The 14,452-nt window shown below is 35.1% G+C and overlaps 1 protein-coding gene across 2 annotated transcripts in view; it reads left to right on the top strand.

The window, feature by feature from the left end:
* ARHGAP20 (Rho GTPase activating protein 20) overlaps window positions 1-14,452 on the top strand; it is a 132,176-nt gene that overhangs the window by 83,823 nt on the left and 33,901 nt on the right. For both annotated transcript variants that reach the window (XM_054440284.2, XM_054440285.2), the window contains exons 4-7: window positions 2,174-2,323; window positions 9,853-9,894; window positions 10,799-10,883; window positions 14,018-14,095. In XM_054440284.2, coding sequence (XP_054296259.1) covers window positions 2,174-2,323; window positions 9,853-9,894; window positions 10,799-10,883; window positions 14,018-14,095 — 355 coding nt within the window. The remainder of the gene's footprint in view (window positions 1-2,173; window positions 2,324-9,852; window positions 9,895-10,798; window positions 10,884-14,017; window positions 14,096-14,452) is intronic.

Raw genomic sequence — 14,452 nt, 5'->3', positions numbered from 1 at the left:
CCTCAGCCTCCATAATAGCCACATCAGAAAGCCTTGTAGCTCTGGAGAGATAAAAAAAAAAAAAAAAAAAAAAAAGCCAAAGATTGAAAAGCTGAAGAGAACTTCATGGAAAATATAATTTCACCCAGGTTTCAGGTGCTTTATAGGAATAGTGATATCCAGGACTTTTTATAGATGCCTAGTGGTTAAGAGCATAAATAAGCTCAGAAGTCAACACTGTCCAAGTTTAAATTCTAGCTCTGCTACTTAAGTTGTGTGACTTTTAGCAGGTTAACCTCTCTACGACTCCATTTCCTTACCTTTAAAATTCCTGAGGATCAAACTAAATAATGTGTGTAAAGTATTTACAACAATGGTATATGGTAAGTTCTCAATAAATATTGGCCATTATTTTTATTATAGGAGAATGGAAGTCATTGTTTATACTTTTAGACAGTTGCTTGTTTTGGAAATCGGGGTGGATAATGTAGCACCTTATTGATCTAGGGAAAGGATCTTTGGGATGACTTTTTTTCCAGGTCAATGGATGTGGATGTTCCCACATGATATCTGCAGCATCTACTAAGATAGAGACTTGCATCAGAAAATACAAAATATGTGTAAACAAATATGGAAGGATACCTATTTTTTCCAAAGATGTGTAGTTTTAATTTTATATTACCCAAACAGTTGGCATCAATAAATAAGATTTGGTCTGTAATTGGGTCTGTTTTATTTTAAAAATCTAAAGATTCATAACAATAGGGTGGAAAATATTGAAATGTAGAAAGAAGCCATTATGCCACAAGGCACTTTCTATTACACTTAAATTCTATGGGAAGCATAAATGAGGCTTTGAATCTAGATTTTCCTTCAGTTCCTGCAAAATCGTTTTTCATCTTATGAATTCCACTGAAAAATTGTATCTTTAAATATTCCATGAATCAGAGGAATTTTTAGGGATACTTCCATATAAGGTACCTTTGATTTCATTTTAACTTTTAGTATTTACACAAATGGTTCTGAATGCCAAGAAGTACCCATGTTTTCCTGAGCGTTCTCTTTATCCTTCTCGGTGCCTTCTATTTAAGTCTCAGGTCCCTGCTAGCGTTAAACCTGACAATTAGGTCAAGAGATATGGTGGTTTCCATATCAGGAGTCTACGGGGATTAGGTAGAAATTGTCTAAAAGCAATTTCACTTGAATTAAAGTAGATCACCTTCAAGGTCCCCAGAGATGAATGTTAATTGTGTCAACCCTACTTTTTAAGTTTGGTTTAGGTTCTTTTTGGGGGACTGCAGATTTTTACCCTTAACCAGAATATAAGGGGAAATGGTTGAACAAAATCTAAGAAAGGAAATTTAAAATAACCTATGCTTCTAAAGGCTAGAAAATCTTGTAACCACTTCATTGAAAATATATTATAAATTCTTCTAATTAACTACAGGGTTTTTTTAGTGCATCTCTCTTAAAATGAAAATTTTATAAACATTTTAATCCTGTGTATTTTCTGTTTTCAGCCACTCAGATTGTTTTGGAAATTAGCAAGTTATAAATAATAAATGAATTAATATTTTGTAACAGCAGTACATTTGAAGTTAGGTTTTTGATCCAAATGCAATGCTCTACATGTAGAAAAATAAGGTGGCCAGTTTATGGCTATTTCTTGCCATAAATGCAGGCATGAGGGCTAATTGTTTCACCAATGTTTCAAAGATCTTCTTGGGCTAAGGTAGCCAACCCTGTTTTAGTTTACTCTTCTAGGCACTGAAGATAAAAACAATGAATAAGACACTTTGCCCATGATTAGTGAAAATGGTCCTTTTATCACAAGTACAGAAGCTCCCATAAATTATTTTTCTTCTAAAAAAAAAAAAAACAGGATACATGTGCAGAATGTGCAGGTTTGTTGCATAGGGATACGTGTGTCATGGTGGTTTGCTGCACCTATTGACCCGTCCTCTAGGTTCCCTCCCCTCATCCCCCACCCCTCAATAGGCCCTGGTATGTGTTATTCTCCTCCCTGTGTCCATGTGTTCTCAATGTTCAGCTCTCACTCTTATGAGTGAGAACATGCAGTATTTAGTTTTCTGTACCTGTGTTAGTTTGCTGAGGATGATGCCTTCCAGAGAAGCTCCCATAAAATTTAAGAAACAAAATAACAAAAGGTTCTGTTTGGTTTTTATCTTTCTAGATATAACAATAACTTTAAGATAAAAAATAAAATTAAATTAACTGATATGTGGACAGCAAACTGTGTGGATGAAGTGGGAGAAGGCAACACCAATGCCATGAAATCCTTTGTTTTGGGCTGGCCCACAGTGAACTTTGTGGCCACTTTCAGGTAAGAACTATAGCTTGTCCTCTGTTTACCTGGGTTAGCTACTATGATAATTTCTAGGATCGAAATTTAAAAAAAAATTAATCAAATGTTGTTCCTCTAATTTTTAAGAGGGAAATATTTTATTCTGATTGTGTATTAAGTTGATAACTCATCTGTTGACACATACACCCAACCAAAATACTTGTATGCCATATATTTCTCCCAATGGGCTTTTGATTAAAATATGTGAAGATTAATGGTAAATATTTGGAACTCTTGGGATCATGTACCTTGGTTTGACAAGTTATTTTTGTGAAAAAAACAACAACAACAACAGGAATATAGAAGGGAAATATATAGAAGGGAAATAGAGTAGTCCCATCTTTAGGACCCCCTCTTCAACATCTCCTTCCTTAATATGTAGGTATTTGTTTTACATATTGAGCTTTCAAGTCTTATCAGTCTTTTCAAACCACTGAAAAAGACTTTCATTGAAGCAAATTGTGTAGTCCAATTAAGTTTCAATAAGTGGTTTATACTCCTGAATTTTTAAATAAATAGTGTTTTATTATACAAATAAAACTAATGTCATGAAATACTGGTTGCCCAAATTGTATAGCAGGTTTTGAGTTGGTGTCTGTAGAGATGTGACAATAGAAAGCAAATGTATGATTTTAAGGAGTCAGAGTTTCCCAAGACTTACTCCTATGCTAGGATGGGGTTGGAGAATGTATGAATACAGAATATTTGTCCTCTTCTAATGAACATGCTTAATTAGCACTGTCCAGTTCAGAGTGAACAATCAAACTCACACCTGTGATTTTGAATAACTGTGTCCCAACCTCTCCAGTATTTGTTTTACACTTAAAGTTAGTGTCCATCACAGGCACATGATGCTTTTTATTCTGCTTCTCTTCTTGCCACCACAAAACTCCTAGGACATCATCGTAAAGCCAGACAACTTAAATTTTCCACGATGTTAATCTTTTGTTAAAAGATAGGCATGTCATTAAATGCTATTATGCACTATTTGGCCTACCACAAGATTTTAAGAACTGATTTGGAAAAAAAAAATGTGTTTTTTTCATTTTCAGCATATCTTCTTTTCCATGACAGATTTCTCTAGATATTATCATTTCCTATTGCTTAATCTCCTTGGAGTTACAGGTGAAAGGAAGTAATTTTAAGTGAGGGTGTGACTACATGACATTTTTAATCAAGGAATTTTCATGAAACTTCTTTTTTTTAAGAAAAGAGGGGAAAATGTGGAAAGAAGTTTTACCTATATTATATTATTTAAACTATGGTTCTTTAACCAAATGATCAAGGTTAATATCACCAGTGATATCATGTAGATAACATGTACTCCTTGATATATTGTGATGAGAAGAACAATTAACCTTGTGATCTTCCTCCCAAAAACCTTTAACTCCAGTCTAATCATGAGAAAATCATTCAACAAACACACAATGAGCTATATTATGCAGGATACCTGACCAGCACTCCTTAAAATCTTCAAGGTCAAAAAAACAAAATCAGAGAAAGACTGAGAAATGGTCATAGATCAGTTACTAAAGAGATATAATAATTATAATGTGTTATTCTAGATTAGCTTCTAGAACAGAAAAAGGACATTACTGGAAAAAATGGTGAAATCTGAAATAAGTCAAGAGTTTGATAGTAATGTACTAATATTGGTTTCTTAGTTTTGACAAATGGGCCATGATAATGTAAAAGAATAACATTTAGATTCCTCTGAACTTAAACAGCATGAGAACTATGTAGGGAATCTCTATATTATCTTTGTAACTTTTATGGAAATCTAAAATTTCTGAATTTATTTTTTTAAAAAAGTGAAGTGTTGAGGAGTTCTGCCTCTGATATGGCAGAGTGAGGTCTTTTGGAGAGGAATTTAAACTTGGAAGTAGGCACAAGTACTGGGTGAGTTTCCTGTTTTTAAGGCCTTAGCCTGAGGGCAGGGTACAGTTACATCATGGTGTAGGACAACTAAAACTGGCAAAAACAATCTTTCTGAGCTGAAGAACCAGAGGACAAAAGCTATGTCATCCACAGCTATTGTGGGATGAGGGGGAGAATCTCAAAAAGGAAAGTAGCAGAGAAGAGAAGCTCCAAATTCTATGTATAAACACTGCCCAAATCTCTGGCTGATCACCAAACCCCACATGCACGAGATAGACTCAGAGCATCTTGAAGCTAAGACTGAAAGAATTGAACTGAGCTGCAACTCATCACAGATGAAATAGAGTTTGTAGCTTCATCTAATCAAGTTAGTTTTATGCTAAAACAAAAATATCAACACTTCCACAAATATAACAGAATACAGTCTCCAAAACAAAACATTTGTAATGTCCAGAATACAATCTAAAATATCTTGACGTGTGAAGAACAAGGAAAAAGATAATCAATAGATACCAATCTTGAGATGATTCATATGTTGAATTACCAGAAAAGAACTTTAAAACAGCTTTCATAAGTAAGCATGGCAGGTAAAAGGAAAATTCAATTTAAATTAATAAAAAGATAGGAAATATCAGCAGAGAAATAGAAAATACTAAAAAGGGCCAAATAAAAATTCTAGAACTGAAAACTAAAATATTTGAAATAAAATATTTTCTGAGTGGCCTTCTTTGCAGAATGGAAATGAAAGAGGAATTGGTGAACTTGAAGATTTATCAATACAAATTTTCTAATCTGAGGAACAGGAAAAAAAAAGATTTTTTAAAGGAAAAATGTGTCACGGACTTGTGGGAATATATCAAAAAGTATAATATACATGTCACTGGAATTACAGAAAGAGGAGCGAAGAAATGGGGCTGAAGAAATAGTGGTTAAAAACTACCTAAATTTGGTAAAAGGCATAAATATACAGCTCACTGAAACCTAGACAGTGTGATTATTAAGAAAACTATACCTGGTCATGTTATAAACAACCATAAATCAAAGATAAGAGAAAAATCTTGAAAGCAGTCAGATAAAAACAATGTATTACAAATAGGAAAATGACAATTTGAATTATTATGGCCCTTTCATTAGAAACTATGGAGGTTAGAAGACAGTGGAGCTTTTTTTTTTTTTTTTTTTTTTGAGATGGAGTTTTGCTCTTGTTGCCCAAGCCATAGTGCAATAGCATGATTTCGGCTCACTGCAACCTCTGCCTCCCGGGTTCAAGTGATTCTCCTGCCTCAGCCTCCTGAGTAGCTGGGATTACAGGTGCACACCACCACATCCAGCTAATTTTTTTTGTATTTTTATTAGAAACGGGGTTTCCCCATGTTGGCCAGACTGGTCTCAAACTCCTGACCTCAGGTGATCTGCCCGCCTCAGCCTCCCAAAGTGCTGGGATTACAGATGTGAGCTGCCGCGCCCAGCTGACAATGGAATATATTTTTTTAAAGTGTTGAAACAAAAACCTTTTAACCTAGAATACAATATTCAGCAAAAATATTATTTTAAAATGAAGGTAGAATGAAGATTTTTTTAAGAAACTATAATAATTTATTACTAGCAGAACTGTCCTGCCAAAAAAAAAAATGTTAACACAAGTTTTTCACACTGAAGTGAAATACAAGAGGGAAGCTCGGATCTTTAGGAAGGAGTGGAAATCATTGGAAATGTTAGGGAAATCTAGGTCATCATCCGTTTAAAATTCCATCAGGTAGCAGGTTAAAGAAGCAGTCTCTACTATCCAGTTACTATAATAACTATTTTTTGTAAATGTAGCCAGACACAGTGACTGGTGCCTGTAATCCCAGCTGCTTGAAAGGCTAAGGTGAGAGGATCACTTGAAGGGAGGAGTTTGAGACCAGACTGGTCAATATAGCAAGATTCTATCTCTACAAAAAAGTCAAAATATTATGCAGGCATGGTGGCATACACCTGTAGTCCCAGCTACTTGGGAGGCTGAGGTGGAGGATTGCTTGAGACCATAGACCTGGGCAACATAGACCCCATCTCTAAAAAATTGTTTAAATTAGCTGAGCATGGTGGTACCCATCTGTAGTCTTAGCTATTTGGGAGGATGTAGCAGGAGCATTGCTTGAACCCAGGAACTCAAGACCGCAGTGAGCTGTGATTGCACTACTACACTCCAACCTGGGCAATATCTCTAGCCTGAGCAAGACTCGGTCTCAAAAAAATAAAAATAGAAAGTAAAAACTAATAGCATTGAAATCTAAGACTGACAATTGCCAGAATCTGAAAACCTCCCAATTGAGTCAAATTGAGGAAAGAGCAGACAATCCATGTGAGCTTTTCATGCTTTACTTTGGAAAGCAGGGTAGTCACATCTCAAAAAAGCCCAAAAGGAGTTTCATCTCTATCACTACATATACTGTATCACTACATATACTCTATCACTGCAAATACTCTATCGCTGCATATACTCTATCGCTGCGTATACTCTATCGCTACGTATACTCTCTCGCTGCGTATACGCTCTCGCTGCGTATACGCTCTCGCTGCGTATACGCTCTCGCTGCGTATACTCTCGCTGCGTATACGCTATCGCTGCGTATACTCTATCGCATGCGTATACGCTGCGTATACTCTATCGCATGCGTATACTCTATCACTATGTATACTCTATCGCTACATATACTCTGATTCACCAGAAAAATAGGTGCTGCACCTTGATTTCACAAATAATGGTATGATAGAATGGGAAAATTAGTCAAAAGGCACAGGAAGTACTTGAATCTGACGATGGTCTGTCTATAAGAATCAGAAAATAATATTTTAACTTAAGTACCTACTGTGAATCTTAGACTACAAACTCAGGTATGCGTGTTTATTTATAGATCAAATTAAAACTCATCTTAAACCCCCATTTTGCCAGGCTGGTAGGAAATCAGATTTTCTTCTTTACTGGAACTGCTGTTTTTATAAGGTAGAACTAGAATACAGGAGACTTCTAAGATGCCTCCAAAACAGATAAAGGGCTTCTGACTTTAGTCTATTGTGGTCACTGTTGACATTTTTTTCTATGCCCAGAGTGGTCCCTGTATATGCAGAGATGTTCTGCTTCTTTGCCATAAGGGGGGCAGGGGGTGGGTGTAAGGTATCTTTGCCAATATAAAAACTTTGGTGCCTAGGACCCAGCCTCCCTAATGACTCCTTAAAACCATTTCCTCTGTGTTCTTTCTGTTTCCTTAGGGTACCTTAACTGAGTGACATATGGTTCCCGGCTCACTCTCAGTGATGACAGGCCTCTATCTCCTCCATAATTTGAGAGAATCTTCTAATCTGCCATGCCCTTTTTATTTTATTTTCCAAGATACACTGCTTTCTTCTGTCCTGGATCTCACTGTCTTTTTAATGGGTTTAATTATTTATAAAATGCAGAGATAGTCATTGACTTTGAAGTACTTCTATTTTTAGTCCTGTAAAAATGCCTGAGATTAAGAATTACTAAAGAAAGGGAGTCCTGGATTCAGGTATAGAGTAGGGGGGAAAGGGAAATATACAAGAAGATTACACAAATCAATCTCCATACATTAACCTGACACACTTCATAATTTATATTTTGAAGTAATATATGCTATTTATTCAAACAAGGGAACACAGCAATGAGAATGAATTGGCCAGGCACAGTGGCTCACGCTTGTAATCCCAGCACTTTGGGAGGCCGAGGTGGGTGGATCACCTGAGGTTGGGAGTTCGAGACCAGCCTGGCCAACATGGAGAAACCCTGTCTTTACTAAAATCTACAAAATTAGCCAGGCGTGGCGGCACATGCCTGTAATCCCAGCTACTTGGGAGGCTGAGACAGGTGAATTGCTTGAACCCAGGAGGCAGAGGTTGCGGTGAGCCGAGGTTACGCCATTGCACTTCATCCTGGGCAAAAAAAAGTGAAACTCCATCTCAAAAAAGAAAAAGAAAAAGAAAAAAAGGAGAATGAATTATCTAAAACTACATGTGGTAATATAATTAAATCTTATAAACATAATGTTGAAAGAAGCCAGACACAAAATAGTATATACTTTATGGTTACATTTATATAAAGTACTCAAACATGCAAGACTATTTTGTGCTATTGGAAGTCAGGATAGTGGAAACTACTGCCTGGAAAAGAATATAAGGGACCTTCCAAGGTGATTTTCTATTTCCTGATCTGGGTGCTGGTTTATGTGAGTGTGTTCAGTTTGTTAAAATTCTTCAAGCTTGTGCATGTAAGCTTTGTGCAGTTTTCTCTATATATCTTTTATTTCAGTTAAAAGTTAAAAAAATACTAAGAGTCTTAAAGGGGCAATTTTCTTTAACTGCTTTGAAAAAAGTTAGCAGGTCTGAAGCAAACCTCTTATCTGTTTCTCAACAGATTTTTGCTAAATAAATCCAAGATTTGACATAAGTGAACCTAGAAAATCTATTTTAGAAAAGAGAATACATCAAAAGATAGTAAGGAATTGTGAAAGATGGAAAATGTATGCTCAATGGTAAAAAAAAAAAAATGTGATACACTTTCTGATGACAAATCCTGGGAGATTGCTTATGGAGAAAATTGCTAAACAACAAAGTTAGTGAATAAATGTATTTTTGGAAATAATAAAATAACTAGGATTTCCAACATCTCTAAAAAGATTAGAAAACTAGCCAGGCCTTGTAGCATGCATCTGTAGTCCCAACTACTCAGAAGGCTGAGCCAGCGTGATCACTTGAGCCCCAGGAGTTCAAGGCTGCAGTGAGCCATGATCATGCCTCTATACTCCAACCTGGGCAACAGAGGAAGACCCCTGTCTTTAAAAATATGAGAGAGAAATATGATTTTAAAAGCTTGTTAGTGACAAGACCACATAGGAATAAACTTTAAATTATTTTTAATCTGAAGAATTAAATGTAATAGTGAAATCAGCATAAAAATTAATACTAATTTAGTTGCCAATGGATTGATCTTAGAAGGTTATAGTTATTAAGAATAAGTTTTCAATGAACTAATTTACTAAATCATAATCTTGCTGTATGTATTTTTTTTTAATGTTTCTTTTCCTAACAACAAACTGGTTTCTGGGCAAAGAGATTTCCGTCCACATGCCAAATTTCTCTTAATCTCTGTGTTCTCAATATTGAGCATACTTTCTATTTGTATGGCCGTTTGAGCTACAAAAATACTAACCCAGTTTCATAGGTGTAGAAACTGAGGCTTAGAGGTTAAATGACTTGTCCATGATTGTCTAGCTTGCATATAATTTTGAAATCAAGTGTTAGATTCCAAATCAAGTACTCTTTCCACTATAGGAACTCTCTCACACTGATATAATGCTACTTGTAAAAAAGCAGTAAAGTAGAAAAGAGGGTTTGTCTTAGATCCATCCAAAAGGATTTAATAAAACGACATTTGACTGTAGTTTCTCCAAAGGGATATTTCCACTGCAGAGTTCTCTAGAACACAATTATGCCAAGGTTGCAGCTTATGTGTGCAACTGTATTAGCAACAACAGACTGTTGATATTTTCATCTGGATTGACAATCCTAAATCTGTTAGCATTTGTATTTTATGTGGTTTAATTTTTCTCTCCCATTTTCTTTGATTGCAGTTCTCCAGAACAAAAGGACAAATGGCTCTCTCTCCTTCAGAGGTATTTTTTCAGTATTCATATGTTTAATCTTTAACCTTTAATAAATGAATTAAGACCTTTTCTGCAGAGATGTGCCCCAAATTATTCCCCTTCTCCTTAGTAGAAATTGTTCATTTGTCCTCTAAATAAGCTGCTGTTTATATTGTACACTAGCTACTTACTTGCTACAAATAATGTTCTCTCATTATATGTATTTCTTAACTTTCTAGGAAGGAGAACATTGAGGTCTAGTTAAATCATTTTAGACAGAAGTTAGTCAATAATCTCTCTCTTTCCATTGTCTCCAGCCTACCAATTGGAGCTAATAGTTTCCTCAAAGTATGTATTAAGTTTCCATAAATGCAGGGTTTTCTGCTAAGCACCTCAAAAATAATGGTAGTTATTATCCCTACCATTGAGCATGCAGACTAAAATGATTGACTTAGGCTCATCTGTTAGACTTACAGTCCTTCCCTCCCTCCTGTCCTCTCTCCCTCTCCACACAATAGGATAACCAAGATTTACACCCTACTGGGGAGTTAAATGAGAAGTACAAGGCCATTGCTTTGGTTTGACGTTGTAAAATATTTATTATATATGTTCGTATACTTATCAGTAAGGTGTTGGACCTGTCCAGAGAAGACAGACATTACCCAGAGGTGGCCTAACCTGATTGTGCTTCTCAAACCTCACTTGACATGCCTGTCCTATTTTTTTGTGCCCATGTGTAATGTCCTGAAATTTTTTTTATTCTCTTCCAACCCATAATATAATCTGACTTTGCTGAGTCTTCTTATCTATCTTTTTAAAAAGTAGCATATAAGTATATTGGAAATATTAGCAAAATAAGTTGATTTTTAAAATAAGCTATTAGTGAATTCCATCTGACTCAGTGTTGTTTTGGGTTGTTGTTGCATTTGATTAGATACATCAATCTAGAGAAAGAAAAGGACTACCCGAAGAGCATTCCCCTCAAAATCTTCGCCAAGGACATTGGGAATTGTGCCTATGTAAGTGTTTCTAAGCCAGAAAATTAAATTCCAAGTCCCTGCATAAGACAGAACACTATGGATAAGAAGAGAGACAGGCAGGCAGGCAGGCAGGCAGACTGTGTACGTGCTATGGAAGGTAGGCATTTAGAAATACCACAGGGGGAAAATGCATTTTCCTGGTTATATGTATGTCTTCATATATATGAAAAATAAACCCTAGAGAAAATAAAGCAAGAGAAATTCATATGAACTACAGTATTAAACTTTTACGCTTGGAAAGAACATTGCTTGTGACATGTCTCTTTCCTCCCTCTGGCACGAATATTTCTCTGAATCTTTTCAATAGCAGCTGCAGAGGCTTGTAGTAAAGCTGTTTCCACAAGGAGTATTTCCTATTATTATTAAGCAATTTTTTTCCCAACTTGTCACTTCTTAAGCAGAAAGTGGTTTTGAAAAGTTCTTCATTCTTTAAGTTTTTAGGAATTGAATCCCTTAGGTTAATAGGAGGATGATCTAGGAGAGGTGACATTTTTAAGGGATCAGCATTTTACTACTTCACAATGTTTATCATATTAGTCAAATAAATATTAAGTCTTTAACCCCAGCTATTATGTATAAATTGATGACTGAAATCATAGTACGAGATAAATGTTATCAATTATGAAAAATATGAAAACTTATGAATGTTTTATACTATCAACTGTCATACTTCACAGCAGCTCTAGATCACACAGAATAGTTTTATTTATGTGTGGAAAAATATGTAGTGCAAAATAGTTATGTTTTGGCCAAAAGCAAAAGTTATGCAAATGTTCTGACCAACTCCTGAATGCCAGATGTCACTGCTTGAGGGAAATACTCAAATTTTTATAGTATGAGACTACAGAGATCTCCTGTAGCAATGTAAAACAAAACAAAACAAAAACACTTTTTTTCTGTCTGCTTTGATTCAGTTGTGGCAGTTGGTTACATTCAGGATTTCCTGGAAAATCCCTTAAATTTTTTTTGACACTTTCTTTTCAGTATATGGAAAATGTGTACTTGAGAAAGGACTGATGTCCCACTGTCATTTTGGAAGAGAAGATAAGAGATGTGGTCAGGTTGGGTGCTCTGTTTTTATCACTAGTACCCTGGTTAAGTCAAGGATGATGTGACGTACTCTGTCCTTTGCTGTCTAAAGTAGCTTTCATAACAAGACTCTCATTCAGGGAGCCCTGCCTCCAGAGCGATTCCCCCAAATAGGAGTGCATGTGTGGGAAGCATTCTTTGTCTTTGCCCTCTAGTTATACACACCTTGTCAGTAAATTATGCTAATATGGAACAAAATTGCCACATTTTCAGTTTTGTCTGTTATTTGTTTACTAGCCAAAGAGTTCTATCTGCTGAAATTCATTTGTTTTGTATACTGGAAAGGCATGTAGGAAAAAAATATACTTTCTATAATTATGTTTTGAACATACGTGCCTAGTATTAAGAAAAACTACTATCTTAGAAACCAGGTTATTGGGAGGATAGATTCTTCATGTTATAAGACTTCATGGGAGAGTTTCTTTAAATTAAATGGAAAAAATTTTAGACTTTTTAAAAATTATCTCTCAATTTAAAGCCCAGTATATCTTATACCTATGACACTCTGGTAGAAGACAGACACTGGGTTGAGTGCTCCAAAGACTCCCTGTTTCACTCTGAGACAATTTTGCACAATCCTTGGGGCTACCAGGAACACAGTTTGAAATTGTGCATTTAAAATGCTTTTTTAAATTAAAATTCAATTAAACAATTTTTAGAGGCAATTTGTCATATCAAATAATTCACTCATAGAGAAGAAATTCTGTTAATGGAAGGATAAATAATGAATTATCAGATTTCATTTACCTTTATTTTTATATCATTTTCGTATTTATGCTACTTTTTTGTGCCATTTAATCCTTCTCTGTCAGGGACACAGCCCTAATTGCTGATTTAATCTTATAATTCTCATGTGTAAAACCTATGTATGTAGCAAGTTTTTTTTACAACATGACATTGTTTTATATTTAAATAATGTATTTTGGAATTCAGCAATCTCTATAGATATCTCAGAATCTTATTAACTCTTTTTTTTTTTTTTTTTTTTTTTTGCGATGGAGTCTCGCTGTGTCGCCCAGGCTGGAGTGCAGTGGAGCGATCTCGGCTCACTGCAAGCTCCGCCTCCCGGGTTCACGCCATTCTCCTGCCTCAGCCTCCCAAGTAGCTGGGACTACAGGCGCCCACCACCATGCCCAGCTAATTTTTTTTGTATTTTTTTTTTTTTTTTAGTATAGATGGGGTTTCACCATGTTAGCCAGGATGGTCTCGATCTCCTGACCTCATGATCCGCCCACCTCGGCCTCCCAAAGTGCTAGGATTACAGGCGTGAGCTTGTTAACTCTTTTACTGTTTGCTGCAAATTGTCTATTTTTAAGTAAAAGTATTCAATATAGTTTAGCACAGAGCTATTACAGATATTCTATTCATTGGCAGAGTTTATAATAGAATTGAGGTTTCTAAAATTTTCAGTTCTTTCTTCTAGACTCATTGGTTTTATGTCCTCCAAAGATTTCAACAATTAAAATCTTAGTGGCCACAGTGTGTGACACATGGAAAGTTCCCAATAGTGACTTTTTAAAATTCTAAGCTTTAAATGTCTTTTGTAACCAGTTATTATCCTGATTTTACCTAACCTGACTTTATACCACGCAAAGAAATAAAACCCTGTATTGTGAAAACACTACTAAGGAAGAAATAGAAAGAGATTCAGCTCTTGCCTTTTTTTATTACCCATTGCCTTATGGAAATAAGACAGAGGACCAACCTCACTGATTTATTTTTTTAATTGGGAGCTGGGTCCATGTACTCTCTCTGAAATATATTTAGTCTTTCTTATTTGCTTAAGTTTTATATTCTGTAAGCCATGCATCCTTTAAGAGAAATGTTTTATTAGAGGGCATAATTTATGAGGGAATGAAAGCAAATTATAATCAAAGGTTTGTGTTCTACCTAAATCTTATGCTTTACTTTGTCCACGTTTGAAATCAACATTTGCCTTTCGATAATCATTTGACAATGATTATTTGTTAACCTGTTTTAAAATTCATTATTTTATAGCTATATTTCTTATTTTGTTTCTACAGTCTAAAACTATAACAGTAATGAATTCAGATACAGCGAATGAAGTTATCAACATGTCATTACCAATGCTAGGGATAACTGTAAGTTATTCTGCTAGACATTCTTAATTAAAAATAAACTTTGATTATTTAAATTTATGTAAGTATTTTCCTTCCATCATAAGACAGCTGATTATTAGAGATACCAAAGTCATATTTTATTCCCCAAAATATAGAAAATAAGAACAGTAAAGCTTTAATATGATTAATATATGGGTGGTGCTGTTCTCCTATTTTAAAACCTGTGTGAACTGAAAATTATAAGATTGGACTATAATTTTAAAGTGACAATATGTATTTTATTATATATGCTGTATATATATACAAAAAATTTTTTGGTATAAAGTTCTAAATAAAGTTTCATCCTCCTTCTCCCCTTGCTACTGGTCACAATTTGAC

This window comes from Pongo pygmaeus, chromosome 9, assembly GCF_028885625.2.
Source record: "Pongo pygmaeus isolate AG05252 chromosome 9, NHGRI_mPonPyg2-v2.0_pri, whole genome shotgun sequence".
NCBI classification, from domain to species: Eukaryota; Metazoa; Chordata; class Mammalia; order Primates; family Hominidae; genus Pongo; species Pongo pygmaeus.
Note: the sequence above shows the minus strand (reverse complement) of the source record. Positions and strands in the feature narration are given on the sequence as shown.